The sequence below is a fragment of the Carassius carassius genome, chromosome 6 (genome assembly GCF_963082965.1).
Source record: "Carassius carassius chromosome 6, fCarCar2.1, whole genome shotgun sequence".
In the NCBI taxonomy this organism is placed as follows: Eukaryota; Metazoa; Chordata; class Actinopteri; order Cypriniformes; family Cyprinidae; genus Carassius; species Carassius carassius.
This window is the reverse complement of record NC_081760.1, coordinates 6,968,327-6,991,871: the sequence shown is the minus strand read 5'-3', so window position 1 is coordinate 6,991,871 and position 23,545 is coordinate 6,968,327. Positions and strand designations below refer to the sequence as shown.

Sequence of the window (23,545 nt, the reverse complement as noted above, 5' to 3'; positions counted from 1 at the left end):
GGTTCACTTTGTCCTTTACTGTGTACGATCGCTGCGCATGGGCGCCCCCTCGCGGCAGCATGAAGTCACCGAGACATCCGCCGGTCACCAGCTGTGCATTCCTCCTGCGACCAGCTGACTCTCATTAATGAAATACATCCGCCTGGACACAGTGGACATAGCATATTTTAAATTCAGTAGTGCTTTAAATTCCATTTAAATAATGTTTTTTCCTCCACTATAATAAACTATTTTCATAAAAATAATGTAATGTTGCAAAATACTATAGATCGTTAAAAAATAAGGCTTAGTTTTCTCTACGCAATAATCACTGTCACTGAGAGAGAGAGAAAAGCTCACATTTACTGTAGATCTGCACCCGTGCATCGCTGTCTCTTAGTTGAACTGTTAAGTTCACTCTAATTCTGCACGACAGTGTTTCTTTCGCCTGTCAGCACATTTCATGTTTCTTCTTCTTCTGAATTCATTATACTGAAGTGTTTCCATTTTCTGGCGCACCATCTGTGCAGAATTTAGCGCTTACTGTAATTTCTCTAGGGCATTATTCGTCTAACCTCTGAGATACACATGCAATTGCAATACACAGCGCGGGAACATATTTTAATTTAAACAAACAAGACTCAAGTGAAGTCCTCGGAGACTAAGAAAAGTTTAAACTAATTTGGTCTCCCACAATATATAAAAATGATAAACATCAAGACACCGTCAAGTGTTAGCATCTGCACAACTGTCGTGATAACCGTGATATAGACCGTCTGTATAAAAAGTGCAAAGTTACAAGTGGTCATAGAATACCATCAAAAAGTTGATTTATTTCACTAATTCCATTCAAAAAGTGAAACTTGTATATTCTATTCATTCATTACACACAGACTGATATATTTCAAATGTTTATTTCTTTTAATTTTGATGATTATAACGGACAACTAAGGAAAATCTCAAATTCAGTATCTCAGAAAATTAGAATATAACTTAAGACCAATAAAAAGAAAATAATTTTTAGAAATCTTGGACAACTGAAAAGTATAAAAATTAAAAGTGCTTGAGCACCTGCCCCATTGCCCATTGGTACCCAAAGTGCCCTTTTGTCAAAGCAAATTTTCCTCAAATTTTTTGTAATAACATGCCATTTTGTGAATGCCTGCCCATACCCAATCTAAATATTAGTAAAATTTATTAATAATAATTTAGCGTAAATAAAATGACCCACATGATGACCTTTCACCTGATGACGACGACCTCCTCCGAGCAGGACGATTCCTCTCAAGCTGCACGGGCATTTTTTAATTGCTAGAGGCAGTGGCGGCTGGTGAAAAATATTTTAGGTGGGGCTGTTTGAGCGGGGGTCTGGGGGCTCCTCCCCCATAAAATTTTTTATTTCATAGTTGTGATTTCCTGAATTCTGGTGCATTTTAGGCCACCCATGTCCCTTGCTTATAACTCAAACCAGTCAATACCAATGGTCTAAAAAGACAATATTAATTGAACTGCCATGTAGAAATCAACAGTTTCACAGGTAATGATAATGAATGAAGTTGCAAGTTTATTATGCTCCGTGTCCAGATAGAAAAAATGCAAAGCATAACAATAAATTATAATAGGGAATACAACAATCTAGTTCTTTAATCAATCCCCAGCTGTAGACTACATATCTTTAAAAGTTCACTGTAAACAAATTGGATAATGGATAACAGTCTGTGTTGATACTAGAGAAAGAGAAAAGGCTCTCAAAGAAAGGGTGGGACAACATCCTTGAAGAACACCAAGTATGAGAAGAAAGATGATTTTAACATTTTAACTAGTATGGAAACACAGTAATCCAGCCTAGAACTTCAAAACAAAAAAAGCAAAGCAAACATACTGTTACTGAGATCACTATTTTAATGGCAAATGTGTGTGAAATATGATGTGTGTGACTGTGAGTGAGAGAGACTGAATGAGTAAGAGAATGACAGCATAAAAATGAATACGCTATATTTACAATGTAATCCAAATAATTTCTAAAAAGTTTCTCTTATACAAAAAAGAGAGACACAGACATCAAGAATCAGCCTGTGAATCTCAACAATGGTGACAATTATAAAGCATGTTGCAGTGCATTCTGTGCCCAGAATGCACTGCAACATGCTTTATAACATCGTAAAATGGATTACATTGTGAAAGTTACAAATATTATGCCGTACAAGGCCAGTACTGCTATAATTACTAAAGTTAAACTAACTCAGAAATTGGACGCTCTTATTTGTACAGGAACTTTGCTCGTCTATCTTTCTGAGTGGCAAATCTCTCAATGACCCTTGTGTTGAAATCTGGAATGTCCCGTGTGAGTTTTTTCTCTATAGAGAGCATAGCCAGAGCGTTGAGGCGATCTTGTGCCATCGTGTTCCTAAGGAAAGTTTTTATCCTCTTTAAAGTAGAGAAGCACCTCTCCGATTCTGCTGTTGTCATTGGTGTGGTGATGAGGATCTTGAGAAGACTTACAGTTTCAGTGAATGTGTCTTGAAGGTTATTTTCCATTACAAGCTGAAAGAGAGCCAGTGCACCACTGCAACCCTGGAAGTCCTCATTTTCATAAATCAGGGACAGTTCTGTTTTAAGTCTGGCTTTGTCCAACATGGGATAGGCATCCACCGTGGTTCCTAGTGCTGAATCCGGGAACTTTCTGCTGTGTTGTGGAAACAAGTCTCCTTGCAACAGAGTGGCGCTGATGAGATGATTGGTGAAAGAAAACCTCTCCTTGGCATGGCTCATAATGGTATCACATACCTATGCAACGATACATAATTGTAGAAAAGTAAGAACAAAACATTAAGTTTTCACATTTCTCAGTTCAACAATACAATAAAATCAGCATATTCACAGCAGTTACAATTTTGTTATGAACAAGTAAGTTTTATTAATTATAATTATAATACACACACTTGCTGTCATTCTCTTATCCACTCAGTCTCTCTCTCTCTCTCTCTCTCTCTCTCTCTCTCTCTCTTCCTCTCTCTCTCTCTCTCTCTCTCTCTCTCACACACTCTCTCTCTCTCTCTCTCTAAGCTTTATTGGCTGTCTGTGTCACTCTCACACATACACACCATATACACAATAATTAATAAAAGCACAAATGTGAAAAAAAAATCATAATTTCTGCATTCTCCAGTAGATAGAGATGTCTAATAATGACAATTCAAAATACAAAAATGTGCAAACGAACATGAATACATATAGGCTAATAGAATACAGAAATAGAATTTCTGTTACTGCTTACCTCTATTGCCAGATGCTGTTGTGTTTCTTCTCCCATTGCCCTCCGTTTCTTCAGGGGTGGTTCCTGTACAGGTCTTCTATACTCCTCATCCTCAACTAGAGAAGGAACGGAGTCCCTGATCCAAAATAAGTTTCACAAGTCACTGTCCACCCTGAAATTACTGTATTAGAAACCAACTTGCTGGAGATATAAAAATAATTTTAATAAAACTGTATTAAAATGTGCTATTGTTGTGTTGGGCCTAGTCAATGTTATCTAGATTCATCACAAATAAATTCACTAGTCTAACATGTTGGCGAAATTGTGATATTTATGATAGGTTCTATTGTACTCTATTGTACAGCCATGTGGATTTATGTTTTTATTGTTTAGGCTACATAAGCATGTTTTCAGCCAATATGCAAAATCATAGCCTACCTGATGGCCTGTATGCTGTGAGTGAACCTCTGGGTGATCCCTGCGATGAAGACAGAGTCTATGTTCCTCTTCTGCAGATGGTTAAACAGCATGTCTACATGTGGCATGATTTTGTGGAATAACACCAGGATGAAACCGAAAACCTCATCTTCCAACATTCTCATACAACCCCCGGCCTCTCTCTTCGATATGGCATCAAAGTCTCCTCTGTCTCGAATGGTTTGGAAGCACTTAACCAGTTCGTCTTTGTGCTCGTAAACTGTGTTAACAGCTCGACTGTGGAAGTTCCATCGCGTTGTTGAAGCACCTGGAAGTCTGTGTGCCACCACTTCATCCAGCACTGCCGTTCGTTTGAATGACTTGGAAAAAAGTGTCGAAAACCCCCTACGTCTGAAAAAAACTGGCCGATCTTTGCGATGTGGGATGTTGCCTGCTGCATAATGAGGTTCAACTGATGCACATAACAGTGAACGTAGTATGCACTCCCGTAGACGTCTTGCACTTTACGCTGCACTCCACCAGTAGCACCCCTCATCACTGCGGCACCATCATAGGCCTGGGCAATTAATTTTCCCTCTTGTCCCACTGGAAGGATGGTGCTCAGCCTTTCCAATAATGCAGTGGCAATCGTATCAGCGTTCGCATTTGGAAGCGCGATAAACTCAAAAAAGCGTTCTTGAATGTTGTTGTGGCCATCTATGTACCGTAGCACAAGCACAAGCTGACAATGAGTGCAGATGTCGGTTGTCTCGTCTGCCTGAATGGCAATGTAGTCCGACTGTTTCACCTCTTCCAGAATGCGGTCTCTGAGAACTGACAACGCAGTCTAACAGTTCATTTTGCACGGTCTTCGAAGTGCCTTTAAAAACAGTGGCGTTCTCCAGGTGCACCTCCAACTCACGGTCGATTGAGGCCATGAGATCAATTAGACCCAGGAAAATGCCAGGGTTTTCTGATGCGTCACTCTCATCGTGACCACGCAAAGCAAGTTCAAAGGCACCACAAAATTTCACGGCATCAATGATCTTTGACAAAATATGCCGATTCCTGTCCACCTCCTCGTTGTGCCTTATGGCAATGCGGTGTCCCTCATCTAGCTGTGTGGCTATGCTAATTCGGCCTAGCATGGCTAGCTTCACAGAGTTGTCCATATGCACTCTTGCCCGTTCATGTTTCTTAATGCGTTCTGACATATGTTTCAGGTCTGTTACCCCTGTCTGTGTCCACGAGCTATCACAAGCACTTGTTTAAACAGTAAGCAAGGGAAGCAAAAGATTGCATTGGCGTAACCACAGCTAGTAAGCCAAAGCTTTCGATTGAACCAACCTCGGGAAAAGGATCTCTTGTAGATTTTCTCCTTTTCTCGCGCCTGTTGGGTTATTTTCACTTCTGGCTTGTCTGGTCCGAGTTCTTTTACAATTAGTTTTTCCGCTAATGTTCTTCTTTCAAAGGGATACAGGTGTAGAGATTTAACTGAATTTGGGGCTAGCTCAACTCCCACGACTAAATTAATGCTACTCGACGTCATCGGCGCCTCCATACTGCACTCGCACTCCTCTGAGGTAAATATCCCGTGCTGCAGCAGGTGCACTGCTCTAATCTGTACCACGGGCGATATTTTCAGAGCCCCCAAACCATAAAATTCGACGACGATGATTGGCAAAATATAAACTTTTTTGCATAGCAACAGGGGAACCATTGGCTTAAATTCCAGCACTGTAGGGCTGAGCGAACTGGAGCCCAGGGAAGACAGCCTATTGGCTACTACTACACCAACATGAAGCGAATACAAATATCATTCTGGAGAGTTCTAAACACATTCTAAAGTAAAACCATTAATAGCATGTCATTAACACATATTATTTTTCAAAACGAGAGATTATTAAAAGCTTATTATTATTAAATAAAAAATTAAATAAAAATAAAAACTGACAGGGAGGTCGGCGCCCCAGCGCCCTCTATGGGCGAGCCGCTGCTGGCTAGAGGATATTATTAACACCGCGGCAGCTGGTAAGTGGTGTTTCATTCTCAGCGAATTGATTTTGATGTTTATTTACTTATTATTATTTTACAAGAACGATGTGATGTGAGAACATGCAGATATGTTGTTTATATTGCTGTGTGTAGTCTGTAGTGTAGAAGTAACACTAGCGTGCTGTTTGAGGGAGAAAAGTTTCACAGGCATCGAGGGGTATGGTCTTTTTTATGTTATTTGACTAAACTATTATTATATTACAGTATTTATTTATTTTTTAAAACATAGAGTGCCTTAAAATAATTATCACAACACTGGTAAGGCTTATTCAGATTTTCTCGTTCTCTGAATTATCATTATAAAACAAAAACAATTAAGAAATGAATTAAAATATAATTATATTTAAATGTGACACAAATATACAGTATATATATATATATATATATATATATTTGACATCTGACACCTGACATCAAAGTGCAGTGTGAAGGAGATGAATAACACTTGTAGCCTGTCATTTGTTTACATTGCAAAGGTGTTCAATTTTAGACAACAACAACTGCAACAGTAATAATAATATTAATCACTATATTCCAGTGTATCAGTTGTTTAATGTTTTGTATCAATATTTAAGGTGGACTTATTGATTAGGTGCAAGAGTAGACAGTAGTGATGGTTAAAATAATAGATTAATGCCAAAATAGTAAATTATGCCTTGTTTCTAAATGGACAGAGAGTTGAAAATAATAGAGCTGGGGCCCGTTTCACTAAGGAGGTTCAACCAACTCTGAGTTTAAACTTGAACTCTGAGTTGACTTACCCTGAGATGGGAAACTCTGAGTTTTCGGTTACAGAACAGCTGAAATGAGTTGGTTTAATCAACTCTAAATTGACTGACTCTGAGTTAAGCGCATGCACCACTACTATAAAAAGCCAGTATCAATGGAGCACCAATATTACGATTCACCATGGCAACAGCTCCCGCCAAAAATCCATCTGCATACTTCAGACTCGATACAAATGTAATTCTTATCAGTGTTATAATATCACAGGTGAAAACTGGCAGAACATTAGATTAATGAATTAATAGCTAATCATTTTATGGTATATCATGGGCAAAAAGTATATATAAGATAATCATTAAATAATAATATTTTAAGTGTATTTTTCTTATTTTACAAATGATCTGCCAATAGAGTAAGAAAAATACGGCAGTGGCTATTTACACTAAGTGGAATTAACATACTTTCTTAGCGATAGATCCTATTTACAGTAGGCTAAGTGCAAGTAGCTCTAGATGCTATTTACAGAAAAAAATGTACAGTGAAAATCGTGATATATTCTATTTACCATGTCAAAGTAGTTCTTTGCAACAGTCTAAGTGTAAATAATAATTAGATGCTAGTTATACTTTACACTGGCAGATACATTTGCACCTCAGTATTGTTATACATTAACAGGATGCAATAATAACATTGTAAATGATTATATTTATTACAATTATAAATAGTTTTATCATTATTAAACACTCGTTAGGCACTTTACTTCCACTTTTATAACATTTTGTTCATTTTTATTGAAAATAAATTCTAATGTGACATGTGATGGGAAAAGTGAGAAGAATGAGCTCGGCAAAAGCCGGACTCTAACCTAATCAATCGCATTACAAGCTAGTTTCCGTGCCAAAAACATTACTGCCTACACCATTGAAGCCGTTATTCACGTGTGTCGTATTTAACCTTATGTGTTGATGGAGGGCGGAGCTACAGTACATTTGCACGTAATAGACACTCAGAATAAGGTTTACCATTTGCATTAAGATTATTTTTATTACCACACTGGCATATAATTTTGCTTAAGTAAAATGCACTTAATTTAGATTAAACAAGACAAAATTTCTTATATCATTTTCCTATATAGAAAATCAATCTTTATTTTATATAATTTTTTTTAGATTTGTACTTGGGCAAAAAAAGAAAAAAACACTTAGTAAGAAGAGCATTTTTCCAGCGTGCATTAATGAAGTGTTTAAAAAGGGGGAGGAGACCGAAATAAACTCTGGGTTTACTGAAGAAAACCTGCTCCTGACCAGGTTAGGTTCATAGTGTAAGTTACCATGGAAACTGACTCGGAGTATAAGTTAGCTCTCTTTCAGAAACGGACTTGACTTACCCTGCTTTACTCAGGTTTGACAAACCTCCCATTCTGAAACAGAAAACCTAGAGTTTCCCTCATTTCAGGGTAAACATACTCAGAGTTTTCACTTAACCTCCTTTGTGAAATGGGCCCCAGATGAGGAGATGGAGACAGAGGAAGAAAAAGACATTTCAGTTTCTGATCCCAGAGCTATTATTAGGTGAATGAAAATATTTTTTTAACTTTTAAACTTAAAATTGTCTTTTCTATTTTTTCTTTTTCAAAACTGCATCATAGCATTTCCTGCTGTATCAATACATAACCATCCATATCGATACGCGAATCATCAAGGAATGCATCACAATATATTGCTGTATTGATATTTTGAACGGTGCCATGTAAAGCCTTGTTCCATGTGCCCCTTTTATACTTTGAGCACCTGCCCCTCCAAAGGTCTCTGCACAGCCCTGCTCCAGGGTACGGTTATCCATATTGCTTTGTGCACTTTTTTCTACCACATCTTTTCCTTCCCTTCGCCTCTCTATTAATGTGCTTGGACACAGAGCTCTGTGAACAGCCAGCCTCTTTTGCAATGACCTTTTGTGCCTTGCCCTCCTTGTGTAAGGTGTCAATGGACGTCTTTTGGACAACTGTCAAGACAGCAGTCTTCCCCATGATTGTGTAGACTACAGAACTAAACTGAGAGACCATTTAAAGGCCTTTGCAGGTGTTTTGAGTTAATTAGCTGATTAGAGAATGACACCAGGTGTCTTCAATATTGAACCTTTTCACAATATTCAAATTTTCTGAGATACTGAATTTGGGATTTTCCTTAGTTGTCAGTTATAAACATAAAAATTTAAATAAATAAACATTTGAAATATATCAGTCTGTGTGTAATGAATGAACATAATATACAAGTTTAACTTTTTGAATGGAATTAGTGAAATCAACTTTTTGATGATATTCTAATTATATGACCAGCACCTGTAACTATCAAATGACTTGTTATAAAAAAAAAATGTTTTAAGTCATATAATTGTCGCTTTCATCTCTTGTGCTTCACAGCACAAAAATAAAAAAAATAAAGAAAATTAAATATAATAATAGTAATTCCACGGGCACCAGTACGATTTTAAAAAGGATTTACAAAGCATCTAATTTGTTTGAAAATTAATTCGTTTCTGAAAGTTCCAGATGATGATTACATTAGACGTAATGTTAACTTCATACAGTATTGAATGGACAGTATCACATTCATGTTTTCATTAACAAATAAAACGTGTCATCACATCTTTATAGTAGCTTTAAACCCCAACTCATTTGGTACATGGAAAAGAACAGCCTGGAAATTTTGCTTTATAGATTCTTCGAACGACTTGAGGATAAGCATGATAAAATAATTGTATATTTTGTGTTAACTTTCCACTGATCTAGTGAAACTATCCCGTTTAATATCAAATCAATACTATAGCAATATCAATATTCTTTAGTGTTTAGCTTGTTTATAATAGGCTACTATCATTCTTAACTATTTTGTATATGTACAGTCGTGGCCAAAAGTTTTGAGAATTACATAAATATTGGAAATTGGAAAAATTGCTGCTTAAGTTTTAATAATAGCAATTTGCATATACTCCAGAATGTTATGAATGAAGAGTGATCAGATTAATTGCATAGTCCTTCTTTGCCATGAAAATTAACTTAATCCCAAAAAAACCTTTCCACTGCATTTCATTGCTGTCATTAAAGGACCTTCTGAGATCATTTCAGTAATCATCTTGTTAACTCAGGTGAGAATGTTGACGAGCACAAGGCTGGAGATCATTATGTCAGGCTGATTGGGTTAGAATGGCAGACTTGACATGTTAAAAGGAGGGTGATGCTTGAAATCATTGTTCTTCCATTGTTAACCATGGTGACCTGCAAAGAAACGCGTGCAGCCATCATTGCGTTGCATAAAAATGGCTTCACAGGCAAGGATATTGTGGCTACTAAGATTGCACCTAAATCAACAATTTATAGGATCATCAAGAACTTCAAGGAAAGAGGTTCAATTCTTGTAAAGAAAGCTTCAGGGCGTCCAAGAAAGTCCAGCAAGCGCCAGGATCGTCTCCTAAAGAGGATTCAGCTGCGGGATCGGAGTGCCACCAGTGCAGAGCTTGCTCAGGAATGGCAGCAGGCAGGTGTGAGCGCATCTGCAAGCACAGTGAGGCCAAGACTTTTGGAAGATGGCCTAGTGTCAAGAAGGGCAGCAAAGAAGCCACTTCTGTCCAAAAACATCAGGGACAGATTGATGTTCTGCAGAAAGTATAGTGAATGGACTGCTGAGGACTGGGGCAAAGTCATATTCTCCGATGAAGCCCCTTCCGATTGTTTGGGGCATCTGGAAAAAGGCTTGTCCGGAGAAGAAAAGGTGAGCGCTACCATCAGTCCTGTGTAATGCCAACAGTAAAGCATCCTGACACCATTCATTTGTGGGGTTGCTTCTCATCCAAGGGAGTGGGCTCACTCACAATTCTGCCCAAAAACACAGCCATGAATAAAGAATGGTACCAAAACACCCTCCAACAGCAACTTCTTCCAACAATCCAACAACAGTTTGGTGAAGAACAATGCATTTTCCAGCACGATGGAGCACCGTGCCATAAGGCAAAAGTGATAACTAAGTGGCTCGGGGACCAGAATGTTAAAATTTTGGGTCCATGGCCTGGAAACTCCCCAGATCTTAATCCCATTGAGAACTTGTGGTCAATCCTCAAAAACCCACTAATTCTGACAAACTCCAAGAAGTGATTATGAAAGAATGAGTTGCTATCAGTCAGGATTTGGCCCAGAAGTTGATTGAGACCATGCCCAGTCGAATTGCAGAGGTCCTGAAAAAGAAGGGCTAACACTGCAAATACGGACTCTTTGCATAAATGTCATGTAATTGTCGATAAAAGCCTTTGAAACGTATGAAGTGCTTGTAATTATATTTCAGTACATCACAGAAACAACTGAAATAGAAATAATTCTCAAAACTTTTGGCCACGACTGTACAGCATCCAGGAACAACACACACTTTTAGACTAGTTTTCTATATAGCATTTATATCGGTTTATTAACAGCCCAACTGCATTTTTTGTAACATGGTCTATTTTTCAAATGTACGTTTGCTCACAGATTTCATGCAGTTTTCAAACAAACAAGTGTACAAATTCTGTTCACGAACTTTGGCATACGTTCATAGCTTATTTCTTTCCCTTTTAAGCATCAAGATTCCAAGGATCCAAGGTTTTTTTTCTTTTCTTGTTTTTCTATTGTAGGGCATACCTTAATATGCATTGATACCTTGATCGAGTGATTTTCTTTTTTGTCTTCAGGCACTGATGCTCAACACCCTGCACCAGATAAGTTCATTTTAATATATTATTAAAACATTGAATCCAGGCTCAGAAAATCGTTTTTTCTGACATGTACAACATCTTAATCACAAATGAAAAAACATAAAAAACATGAAAAAATCCATAAGAATTATCAAAACATCAATTTATGATGAATCATTCTTATTCACATTTAGAAAGGAGTGAGTAGGCTCATTTGTTATAGTCTATACAATAGAAAGCTAACAAGAATACGCTAGAAAAAAAGTGTACATTTACAGAAAGAAAGGTTACTGTATGAAAACATTAAGAAAGGCAGAATATTTCTTCCTCATATTTCCTTCAGTCATGCAACTGCATTATATGGTACAGAATCATAGATCCAAACATTTGGATTGTTAGTGGTTGAATACATGTAAATACTCTAAAAAGGCTTACATATTTTAGAGCATTTTTACATTGTGTTTATTGAGTGGTAAGGTGCATTTTATCCATTTGTGTTACTATTACTTTTTCTGTAATAGTCAGTGTTTGTGTGAAACATATTGTGTTGCATTGATACTTTTTGTGCACATGTGTTATTCTAGGATTGTAACTTAGTGGTTGCCTGATATTATATTGGTCAAATCATGTCTGTGCATGATCTTAGAGGTTTAGGGATACAAGCCCTTTCCTGCTGGCATCCAAACACAGCATCCACTTTTGTTACACAAAAAGACAATTCAAACAACAACCAACCTCAATTGACTGAGGGTGTCACAAAGTCATAAAAGATACAGTATCATAGCATTTTCCAGTTTAAAATGACATTTCTACCTGCTAATGTAATCTATGATATTTATTAAAATCAAAATCAAATGAACACCTACGTTCAAGAAACAACAAGGTGTGATGTTTTGAGAGTGGCATTAGATACCACATCTTACGCATGAGAACATTAGCGGTTGACAGGCGACGTGACAATGTCTAAACACTGTTATGTCAGCCTTATGACACTGGATGCAAGTAAATGAAACCAACAATACTGCACTGGGTAAAGACAGCTAGGTTATCTTACACTACATCCACACAAGTCTTAGTGACTGCATGACAAGGAGGAACTTTCCTTAGCTTCATTGTCCCAGTCACATTTTTTTTTTTTTTCACAATATTTAGTTTGATCTTTCTCCTGTGGAAAGGTGGCGAAACCACAAAAATCCTGTTAGTGGCACAAGTCCAGTGTCCATATTGAAGATCCATCAACACCACAGAGAAGTGTTTCCCCATAATTGCTAAAAGAAATACAAATTAAAAGGCGGACCATGGTGAAAATAAAATCCAATTCATTAGGAGAAGAAAAAAAATATATATATATACACACCAATCCCCTGGTAAAAAATGGGAAGCCTGGACAACAAGACTGAACAGAAAAATATGTACATGTGGGGCAGTGGGGAGGCATTTCTCTTTTTGTCCAGGTATGCCTTCTTCACTCTGAGCCAATTTTCCTCCGTTTGAAATATTCACATTTAAAGTGTGCACATACACACGAGCACCCACAAGTGTATTCACAAATTCAAGTGACATGTCTACAAAACATACTATTATTTCATTGACGATTTTTTTTCTTACAGATATTCTCCACTGCAGCTCTAAGCCACAACAAATGTTGCACTGTACTGTTACACAGAAGATTAGTGCACTGAGTTTGTAGTGTTAATCATTTAGACATTTTTCAGAGTACAAAAACACTTACTATTTACAAAGAGCAAAGCTCGTGAGTTGGACCGTTTTAAAACACACTAACTAATGCACAAGGCAAATACGCCACGCACACAAACACCCATAGTGTGCTGTGCAGTTGTTTCCCTTCTAGAATAAGATACTGAATGTGCATAATGGCTCAAAGGCTTGATGGCTGTCAGTTCACATTGTGGTTCACCATAGATTACACTGAACTGTAAATACAAAGATCGGCCTTCCGATGAGAGGAACCACAAGTATATGATTCAGTTAACTAATGAACATTTGTAAACGAGTAAACATCTCTGTTAACACCAAATAGCAATGATAAATACCTACGATTGTGGCTGTAATAGTAGAATGCTGCCATATTGTCAGGAACTGCAGAGAAAGCACAAAAGCTGTATCTTTAAAACCTTGTTAAACTATATGTAATTTTGCAAAACACTTAAAAATAGAACTCCATCATAAAATCAAATGTCAAAGAATGACATTTCTTGCACAGCACGCCAAGAGATTTAAAAATGACAGTGGTACTGTATAAACCATTATCCTGCTGTGATAATGTGTACTGCAGTCCTTGCCAATATGGCTGCCCTGAGAGAATCTCTGTAAGTGTAGTAAGGGAGCGACTGTGCTGACGACTGAGAGGAGTCCTCCAGATGAGGGCAGTGTAGTTGCTGTGATGATTAGGGGAGTTTAAAATATGGCAGTCTGAATAAAGGTTTAGCAGAATGGAGTCTTTAAGAAGACTGAGTAAGGTAAGCATGGATGACTGATTCCAATCACCAAAAGAATTTCTTTACTGGCAAAGGGCTGAAAATTGAGGTGGAGACAAATGTCTTACTGGTAGACCTGACAGCTAGATGGCTATTGATTACGCATTTGATGATAGTTAATGGATGGCAGAGTGGGGTCGGTGGATAGCTGAATTTGGTCGGCTGTTTGGAGCTGAACGGCTTGTTAGGTCGTGTCGCATGTTGGGCTCCAGTCCGTTCTGGGATTCTGATGGCCTGGACTGGTCTGGGCGGCTGGTTGCCAGATATTTGGCCCTCATGCTTGAGGTGTACTGCAAAACAGGGTGAGAAAACAAGGAAAAGGGGAGGGAAGACACAATCACATCATTTTGAAGAGCTGTATTTACAATACAATCTAAACCTTTTTCCAAGTATGGTCGACACAATTTAATCAAAGTGAAGAACGGTTACATCATCTGAATAGGCATTAGGAGAGAGCCCCAGCTCTTACAAACATGAAGCACATATAAATATGGACCTCATTCTGTCGCTCTCACTAACTCACTCACATGCGGAACACACAAACTGACAGTCATTTGGACAGCCTGATGGTTCTGTAAAAACCAAGAGTTACTGTGATGATGCACACTATCATTATGCAATAAGAGTCCTTTTCTCATCACGATCAGCTTTTGAGTGCAAGTTCCATTCGAAAGAGTTCAATAAATGTGAATATTAAAGAAAAGGAGAACATTTAACACTATGATGAATAGGAAATGAAAAGAACAGTGAATGAGAACACATATAGATAATGGCGCTACATGTGGGTGAATACTGTTGAGACACTTTACAAAACAGACATGCATGAGGGAAGTTTTTCAGTAGGGTGAGGAAGAGACAAAATTCATGCATATTTTCAATCATATAATCCAGAGAAGGATATACTATTCCATTATATATCAGCTAGGACAGGCACCAAAAAGCAGCATCCTGGACAATGACATTACTGAGAATAAGATTACATCCTTTCAAAGAATCGTGGATTCTTGAGCGGTCTCTCCAGTCTGGAGTTTGAATATGCATGCGTCATGTCCAGGGACCAAAAACACAAAGTCAAAAGGAAAAAAGCACCTAGAAAGTGAGACGGAGTGAGAGCGGCGCTTGGACGAGTTCAAAGTGTTTTTGTTTTCTGAACTCAAACTAATGGGAGAATGAAGGATGTCCACGCATGCCAAGTCAGATTAAAAGAGCTGCCCTGCCACTTCAAAAAGAGTACCATGCTCCCTTATTCACTGCGCATGAACCAGGAGAAGCATTCTCCGGTCTTGTCACTGACTATACATGCAATCATGCCAACTTCCAGGATTCTGAAGAGCACTGCAAAACCCACTTCTACAATTATTGGGGAATTATTGAGAAATAACAGCCATCTCAGAATATTCTTCAAAGGAACAGTTTACCCAAAATGCATAATCTATCACTACTTACTCCAAACCCCTACAAATGATCTCCTATAGAACATAGAAAAAGAGATTTTTAACAAAATGTTCATGCAACTCTTTTTCATAAAATGCATATGAAAGGAAATGGACACTGTTAAGCACCAAAAATGATAAACAAAGGCCATCAAAATACCCTGGAACTAATCCATACAATCCATGCATTATATTACAAGTCTTCTGAAGCCGCACAATAGCTTTGTGAGAGAAACAGACTGAAATTTATGTTGTTATTTGCAGAAACTCTTCCTTTTACATTTAACTACTGTTAGATGTATCAATGTTTTTAAACATATTGATTCTGAATATTTTAAAGAATTTCAATGCTCATTTTCCACAGCACCGATACACTTGTATCAACTGCGCTTTCTCGCTCTCTCCTCTCTCTGACATCAAGTTGACATGCAGTGTTATAATTAAGTACAGTCAGATGTGTTGTGTTTCAGAGCGAAGTGCATCAGTATGTTTTTACATTCTAGCAGCTCATGATCCAGCATTTTACAGTAAATGGAGCTAACTCCATCTTTGCATGTTCTGTGAGTTTAACATTCAACGTGCAGCGCTTTTTCATAGTCACATAATTTACAACATTTTTGTGGACAGACAATTACAGCATCTCTTGCTCGTGTTTGTAATAACAATAATACCCCATGATATTAAAAACACATTTCATAACTGCATCTTCCTCACATAAAGCTATCATAAGGCTTCACTTCACATAAACGGTGCTTTTTTTGTCAGGTTTGGACGTCCTTCCCATTTACATTTATTATATGGAAAAGAAAACTTTTATTTCACATTGAAAGGAAGAAAATAATCAAATGATGGCAAATTTGGCTGGATCTATTTCACCTTGTTGTTTGTGAGGACTTTTTTTTGTGGCAGTTACACAAAGACGACTTGTAATAAGTGTCGCATACAGGCTGCCAAAATGACTTTCAAGACTCTTTACGTGTGTTTGAGTTGACAATGTTTACAGTGTTCTAAAACTATTCTAAAAATGAAGTTTTAAGGTTTTCAAAGCTAGTAATTACATACTTATCAGTAAGAGGCTTATCACAGTTACATACTTATCACCATAAAGAACTATAAAACAATTATGTCAAGCATGGGGCAGGGTTTCAAGGAGATCCATTTACTAAAAGAGGAACTGAATGTGTGACACTGTGCTAGATGCCGTCTGCACATCTACAGACATGTGTGTTTGTGTAAATGTGCTTGTGCACTTACTGACGGCGGGGGGGATTCTCTGCCAATGAGTGGCGTGTTCTCGCACCGAGGGGTCTGAAAGTTAGCATTCTGGCTCCTGCGTCACAAACAAGATACCAGTTACTCTGACTCCCTCTTCATGTGAGGGATTTCCACACGGCGTTGCACTAAACTTTACAAATCTGACAGAAACTTTGAACTGCAGGGTAGGAGTAATACCTAAAGCCACTGAGAGCATTATATTGAGTCATATCCACTATATATGTAGATCATGATAGATATCGCTTGGGTTGTGTCATACAGTATCTATCATATAGTAAAACTCATTGCACAATTATCTACTTCCCATGCCATAAAATGTTTGTTTCTAGACGCCGATCAGGGGCTTTATATATAATAACTTTAATTAAGAAGTACAACCCATGCAGTATAACAACTGATCTAAAACCTACAGTAAAGAGAGCAAAGCCCATGCAGTAATCTGTGCTAGCGAGCCTATACTACAGGACCTGTAGTACCGGTACGGTCCTTCAAATCCAGCCCATGCATTAGGATTAGGAAGTTAGCATGGCTACACTCACATGTACTCAGTGACTGGTGCGTTGCTGACAGTGTGTGCCGCAGCAGGGAGACTAGCCTCGCTGCCGTAGGTGCTGCTGCCACAGCTGTACAGGCTAGGCATGTGTACGCGGTACAGGTTATCATGCGGCGCTCGTGGCCCGAGTGTGGCTGAAGTCTCATCACCATCTTCCTCCTCAGACCTTCAGACAAATTAGCACAGGTCAAACACGTGCCCCTGGGTCAGAGAGGAGGGGAAAAGGTCTCTCCGCTCACTAGACTTGGTGAAGATCTCTTTTTTTCCAACCATTCCTCATATGACTCTATCTGGTGTTTGCTGCTTGCAAAATGACATGCTTCTCACATTCGTTTTCCCATTCTTTATCCCTGTCGTTTTACAAAGGGGAGTGAAAAAATATATTTTAGAAAAAAATAAAAATATTACTCCAGCTTGAGTCACTGCATGCTTTATATGAAATACATGCATTCAGATTAAATGTTATCTTAAATCCTCAAACTCCACATTTACATCGAAAGTCTACATTAAAAGTCTCTCAATACCTTTTAGCCAACGATGTGTGAAAAAATAAAAATCTTAAATCTATCTTACATTATTTTATATTATATTAAAATTATAAAATGTTTGTTAAATATCAAATTTAACATAGATTTATTTCAAAGACATTTAAACTCAATTTTTAGCGGTAATGTACATTATTATATTTTATATAATATTCATATAAAAAAAAGTTCACTAGGAGTTTCTAATGTACATGAAACTCTCAACTTTTGATTTTAAAAGCCACTTTTAATATAAATGACTTCTAATGGCTTACTGAAGGATCTAGTTAAACTAATTAGAAAATAGTTTATCTTCCTACTGATGGAAAAACTAAGCTCAGTCAGTATGGGCAATTATAGAATAAGAGTAAACTTGGCAGTCAGGACACTAAAATGACAACCACAAAAAAAAAAAGTTCATTTCAGAATGGGGCAGCATCTCATTTTCATGTGCTATGTATTTGCTTTAATACATGCGCACTGTCAATGTAAAGATAAATAAATCAAACCAATCAAATACATAAATAAAGTCAAAACAATCCTAAAGCCATGATGTTAGTCAGAAGCAATTCAACTGAACTCAAAAATAAAAAAAAGTCTTACAAAAACTACTATGGATTTCCATCGCATGTCCAATGATTGTCCTCAGTAACCACTGAACATTCTCTCAGTGATTCAAGTCATGCATTAAATTAACGAACAACCAATATGAATTGGATCTGAAACGTAAGAAAAGGGGAAAAAAACAACGCATTTTAAAGGAATAAAATAAGAAAAAGTGGATCTGTGAAAGTGTAGATTTGGATACCACTTTGATCAAGATATCTTTTCTACATGTAACTCTTAACAGACCTTTTCCAATCCAGCTTGCTCAGTGTGTAATCTACGCAAATGAAGTTTTCACAAAACCAATTGTTTCACTGATGATGATACTCTACACAAATGCACATCAGCCTCTCTTGCAGTTTCAAGAGAGCTCAAAGGAAGGCAGCATCTTCCACAGAACTGTCAGCCTGCCTTCGCACAGAATTTGGAATAGGGTCTCTTTGTTCTTCCCTTTTCATAGATACACAAGTGCTGTTACACACAAATGCAACACCGCGAGTCAAATAACAAATTCATCCATCACTGTAATTCAAAATACTCCTTTTGAAAAGTACTGCTATTTTTCTTTTATACATGGGCTATATTTACACTACAAAACAAGTGTGTCTCTCATACATTCTACAGGGCAGTGGGTTTTCCAAATCTATGACACAAAGAGGAATGAACGACAAGACAACAGAAGCTACACAGTCATGATAAGATGATTAATATGTGAAAACAGAAGGAACAGATGTCAAAATAAAAGCATTTAACAAACACATGACTGGCAGTCAGTTCTCTGTCTATCTACTGGAGCTGCGTTTACATACCTTGCCCTCCCAACCCAGCCCACATCTATTTTTTTTTTTTAAATGTATTTTGACCCTTGCCCTCTCACCTCTTGCTCTGCCAGGTGTGAGGCACACTGCAAACGATGGAGCTAAACATTAGCGCAGTGACAAATGAGAAGAGGACCAGATAAATGAGCCCCTCCACTCCATCGTAACACAGTCCGGTCAGAGCCTGCACATAGTCCTGTGAGACAGAAGAAGAAAAACAATGATGCTTTAGAAGTCTGGAAGAGGCATAAATGCATTTGCACAGGAAGCACAATCATGGAAAGTAAGTGTTCCTTCAACTTTGAACAATTTATGTCCCATTTTCTAATACTCTACCGTTCAAAAATTCTTTTTTTGTTTTTGAAAGAAATCTCACAAAGCTCACCGAGGCTGTATTTATTTGATTAAAATTTAGCAGACGTTTTTATCCAAAGCGACTTGCAATCGAGGAATACAACAAGCAATGATCATAAAGAGGCAAACAAACACATGAAGTGCTCATAATATAAAGTTTTAGACACTGTTCATTATAGTTAGCTAGAAGCTTGGGGGTGGGGGTTAAAAAAAATGAAAATGAAAGTGAAGGTTTTTTCGGCATCTCAGATAGGGGTGGGAAAATTACAGTAATAGCGTGAAATATTATTACAATTTTAAACAACTGTTTTCTATTTTATTATATTTTAAAATTGAATTTAATCCTGTTACCGCACAGCTGAATTCTCAGCAGAGAGTACTCCAGTGATCAAGAAATGTCCTCTTCCTATTATTATTGTTAATTCATTTGAATCTGTGGAAATTAAAAGGGCAGCATTTATTTGAAATATAAATCTTTTGTAACATTACAAATGACTTTACTGTCACTGCTGAACAATTTAAAGTGTCTTTGTTGAGTAAAAGTAAAAAAATGTACAAATAAAAAAACTTACTGACCCCAAACGTCTGAATGGTAGTGTATGTCTTGGATACATTTTACCGTAAATTTTACCATATTACTACTCTTCAAAAGCATTTTGGATATGGATTTTATTGTTTAACCCTTGTCCCAGATCCAGACTTTCAATTTTAAACTTACAAATGAATCTAATACTTATTGTGTGAATCTGATTGTCCCACAATTGTGTTGCGATTTCCACCACAATGAACACTTGTAAGAAGGTTTTTGTAAGACAGATATCAGGGAAAAGGTGGGTCAGAGGCAACATTTTTTAACATTTTAAATAAACAGAATAAACTTATATTATATATTTGTATATTTTTGATCTTAACAAACATACCATGTGCAGGCTCCGACAATCGACCAAGGCAGTGAGGTGATGGAGACTGACTTCAGTGGAGTTCAACACCGCTTGCATCTCCTCCAGGTTACTCTGATAACCAACCCATCGACAGACAAAGAGCATAAACTGATAAACATCCACATACTGAGTACAGCAACGCTCAGTCTCACTCTCAAAGACATCTGCAATCTCACACCTTTGTCTTAGGGAATTCTCGAATAGCGGAGCGCATCAGCTCGGAAACATCATCCTGCATCTCCACAAGAGCTTTATGGCTTCCGGAGAGTTTCTGCAAATCAGAAGACCGATTTATAATACATGAAAGAAAACAAGTGAGACAATGAGAAAGAGAACAAAGAAAGAGTAATTATATACCTGCTGAAATGGGTTGGTCTGTCCCATGCTGCACTTCAGATAATATTGCAGGATATCTAACACACATAGATAACAAACATAGATAATAACAAATACATATGAATTCCAATAACTATGTTCATTATTTTACTTCTCAAATGTGTGACATCCCATTCACTGCCCTAGTCTTCTGTTGGTCAACAAACAGATAATTCTTGATCAGATGTTGAAATATTGTTGAAATCACTCTGCAAAGAAAGCAGCTGATGCAGACTAACAAAACGTAGCAGTAAATCTGTTGAAAGTGCTGCATGCATCTGCCTCTCATGAGTCACTGAGACCCACTAGTTCATTATTTACTAAGCCAGCTGGCTGAGATAACTGGCAACTAGTTTCATTTGTTAAGATATCAACTTTTCTGTGTGTATGTGTGAGTATGAGTGTATGTGAGAGAGAGATTTAATGATTCATTAACCTCAGCCTAAATCATCACACTCATAGTGGGTGCAGATGGATGCTGATGATGTACTGGCCGATATAGCACAATTTCTCCTTTAAAATAAGTTTGAGTGAATTTGAATAAAAGTGTAAACTGTTTTCAGTCGTTTTGTTTATTTATCATTTGCTACTATTACAATGCATATCCATTCAGAAGACTGGGGTCTGTTTTGTTTATATTTTGATGTGTTTGAAAGGGTCATGAATCGTATCCCCTGTGGGAACTAATTAGCAATGACATTCATGTCTGTGCAGGAAAGCCAAGGTCTGAGGGCAGGATACAAATCTTGCTTTGTTCATAAAGGCTCTTTAAGAAAGCCTCCCCTGCATAGCAATGCTCCAGGACATTTCAAGTGAATGAATGAGAGCGTTTGTATCCATGCACATTTTCTGTGGGGAGTACTGAGTTCAAGACTCGATACACCTCAGTATGCACTGAATTATCAGTATATAATTTAAATAATAAAATGCAAATATGAAAATAAATAGACTGAATTGAATGGCAAGCATGAGTGAATTTGAGTTCAGCATTCACTACTTTCTTTGATCTGTACACTCAATATATACTATATATTTACATTACTTTTGTTAACATGATATATATATCTGTCTATACCATCTTGTATTTTTTTTGTGTGATCTGAGCCTCGTCACAAGCATTTCAATGTCCAGCGAACCCTGTGTAAACTGTGAAAGACAAATAAACTGAACTTGACTTAGGAGCACATACCTTGATTGATAACAACGTTCTCACGTGTCACTTTGGTGATGTAAGAGTCAGGGGCAACACAAAAATCACTGGTAGTCTGAAAAAGAGAACATCATATATCTGCACTTTTCCTTTGCAAAACTTCTAATTTCAAACATACAACATTCCAAAGTTTGGGGTCACTGTTTTTTTTTTTTTTAAAGGAATGTAAACTTTTATCCAGATAGAACATATTAAATTAATCGAAAGTAACAGGAAAGACAAAAAAATATATATTTCTCATAAATGCTTTTGTACTTTTACACAGAATCCTATATCACGGTTTCCACAGAAATAAAGCACCACAACCGTTTTCAGCACTGATAACAATAATAATAATAATAATAATTGTTTCTCGAGTGCCAAATCAGCATATTAATATGATTTCTGAAGGATCATGTGACAATATAGACTGGCGTAATGATGCTGAAAATTCAGCTTTATCATCATCGACTAAATTACATTTTCAAACATAGAAAACAGTTATTTTACTCTGTGATAATATTTTGTAATATTACTGCTTTACTGAATTTTGATCAAATAAATGCAGCCTTAGTGAACATAAATGACTTTTCAGAAACATAGAAAAAAATATATCGACCCAACATTTTTGAAAAGTAGTGTATATACAGTACTTAATTACAAATTAAATTAAATTAAATTAAATTAAAATGTATGCATTTAGCAGAAGCTTTTATCCAAAGCGACTTAGTACAGTGCATTCTGGCTAACAGTTTTTACCTAACATGTGTTCTCTGGGAATTGAACCCACAACCTTGTGCTGCTAACGCAATTCTCTACCACTTGAGCCACAGGAACATATAATACCAATATTTTTCTGAAGACAATAATCTTAAAATGAATCTTAATTTGGCTTCACTTAATGAGTTTATTATTATTTAAACTCTCTTTAGATGGCCATAGAACCACACTGATAAATAAATAAATATACTGATATAAAATTAAAGAGAATTAAAAATGTTACTCACTACAGCAACAGAAAACTCCAGCCCAAGTGAAGCCCAGCTGATCACCAGCGTCAGCACACCTAGCAAACAAACGCTGAAGGACAGAAAGAGATTATTAATAACCACTGGAAATAATTTGCACTCAGAAAAACTCTGGACACCTTGAAGATGTTTTAAAGCGCTTATTTTAATTCTTCTGAACTTGAAATGGCTTGAGTTGTCATTTAATTGTGGGACAAGTGAGATGAGTTTCTAGTTATTGCTGTAAGCAAAGCCGAAATGTTTCGGTGTTGTTGATGGATATTTTCTGGTTGGCTTCTCTAAAACATGTTTAGACTCATGGTGAGTAACCCAGTTAGTAAACATCTCTGGGGATTCAAACAACCTCCCACTGACCAAATGTGCTTCTAGATACACATGCACCCTCAAGAACTAATGTACACAAACAAACATGCATGTACTGTACACCACACGTGGCAGAAGAGGTGTCTAACTGCAGCAGAAGGAGTGTAAAGTGAGTCAGAGTGAATCAAGGGAAGATCTTCACCAGGGTTCAAAATGAGGGGGGTCTGGGGGGTCCCGGACCCTCCATAAGTCAATAGGGACCCCCCATAAGAATTCATTTTTGGATTCCCGACAAATATATTTTAACATTGGATCGATTGTGAAAATTATAGGTTTTAGTGACGTTTTGTATTTCTAACGGTAATTAATTGATTTCCTAGCGCGAGTCAGCAATCAGTGCAGCTATTAGCTGAGTGGTAGATGTGAAAGATGAACGCTGCAAAAAGAGACATCATAATGAGTGAAATCCTGAATGAAAATCCTGTAAGTGCTTCGA

General features: G+C 37.2%; 1 protein-coding gene across 1 annotated transcript in view; it reads right to left on the bottom strand.

Moving 5' to 3' along the window:
* Positions 1–11,170: 11,170 nt before the first annotated feature.
* Positions 11,171–23,545, bottom strand: part of LOC132142303 (protein tweety homolog 3-like) — a 35,153-nt gene continuing 22,778 nt past the window's right edge. The window contains exons 7-15 of the mRNA XM_059552080.1: positions 22,726–22,798; positions 21,719–21,794; positions 20,512–20,567; positions 20,333–20,425; positions 20,134–20,226; positions 18,919–19,055; positions 16,898–17,077; positions 16,338–16,413; positions 11,171–13,940 (exon numbers count right to left, since the gene is read on the bottom strand). Coding sequence (XP_059408063.1) covers positions 13,767–13,940; positions 16,338–16,413; positions 16,898–17,077; positions 18,919–19,055; positions 20,134–20,226; positions 20,333–20,425; positions 20,512–20,567; positions 21,719–21,794; positions 22,726–22,798 — 958 coding nt within the window. The 3' untranslated portion in view covers positions 11,171–13,766. The remainder of the gene's footprint in view (positions 13,941–16,337; positions 16,414–16,897; positions 17,078–18,918; positions 19,056–20,133; positions 20,227–20,332; positions 20,426–20,511; positions 20,568–21,718; positions 21,795–22,725; positions 22,799–23,545) is intronic.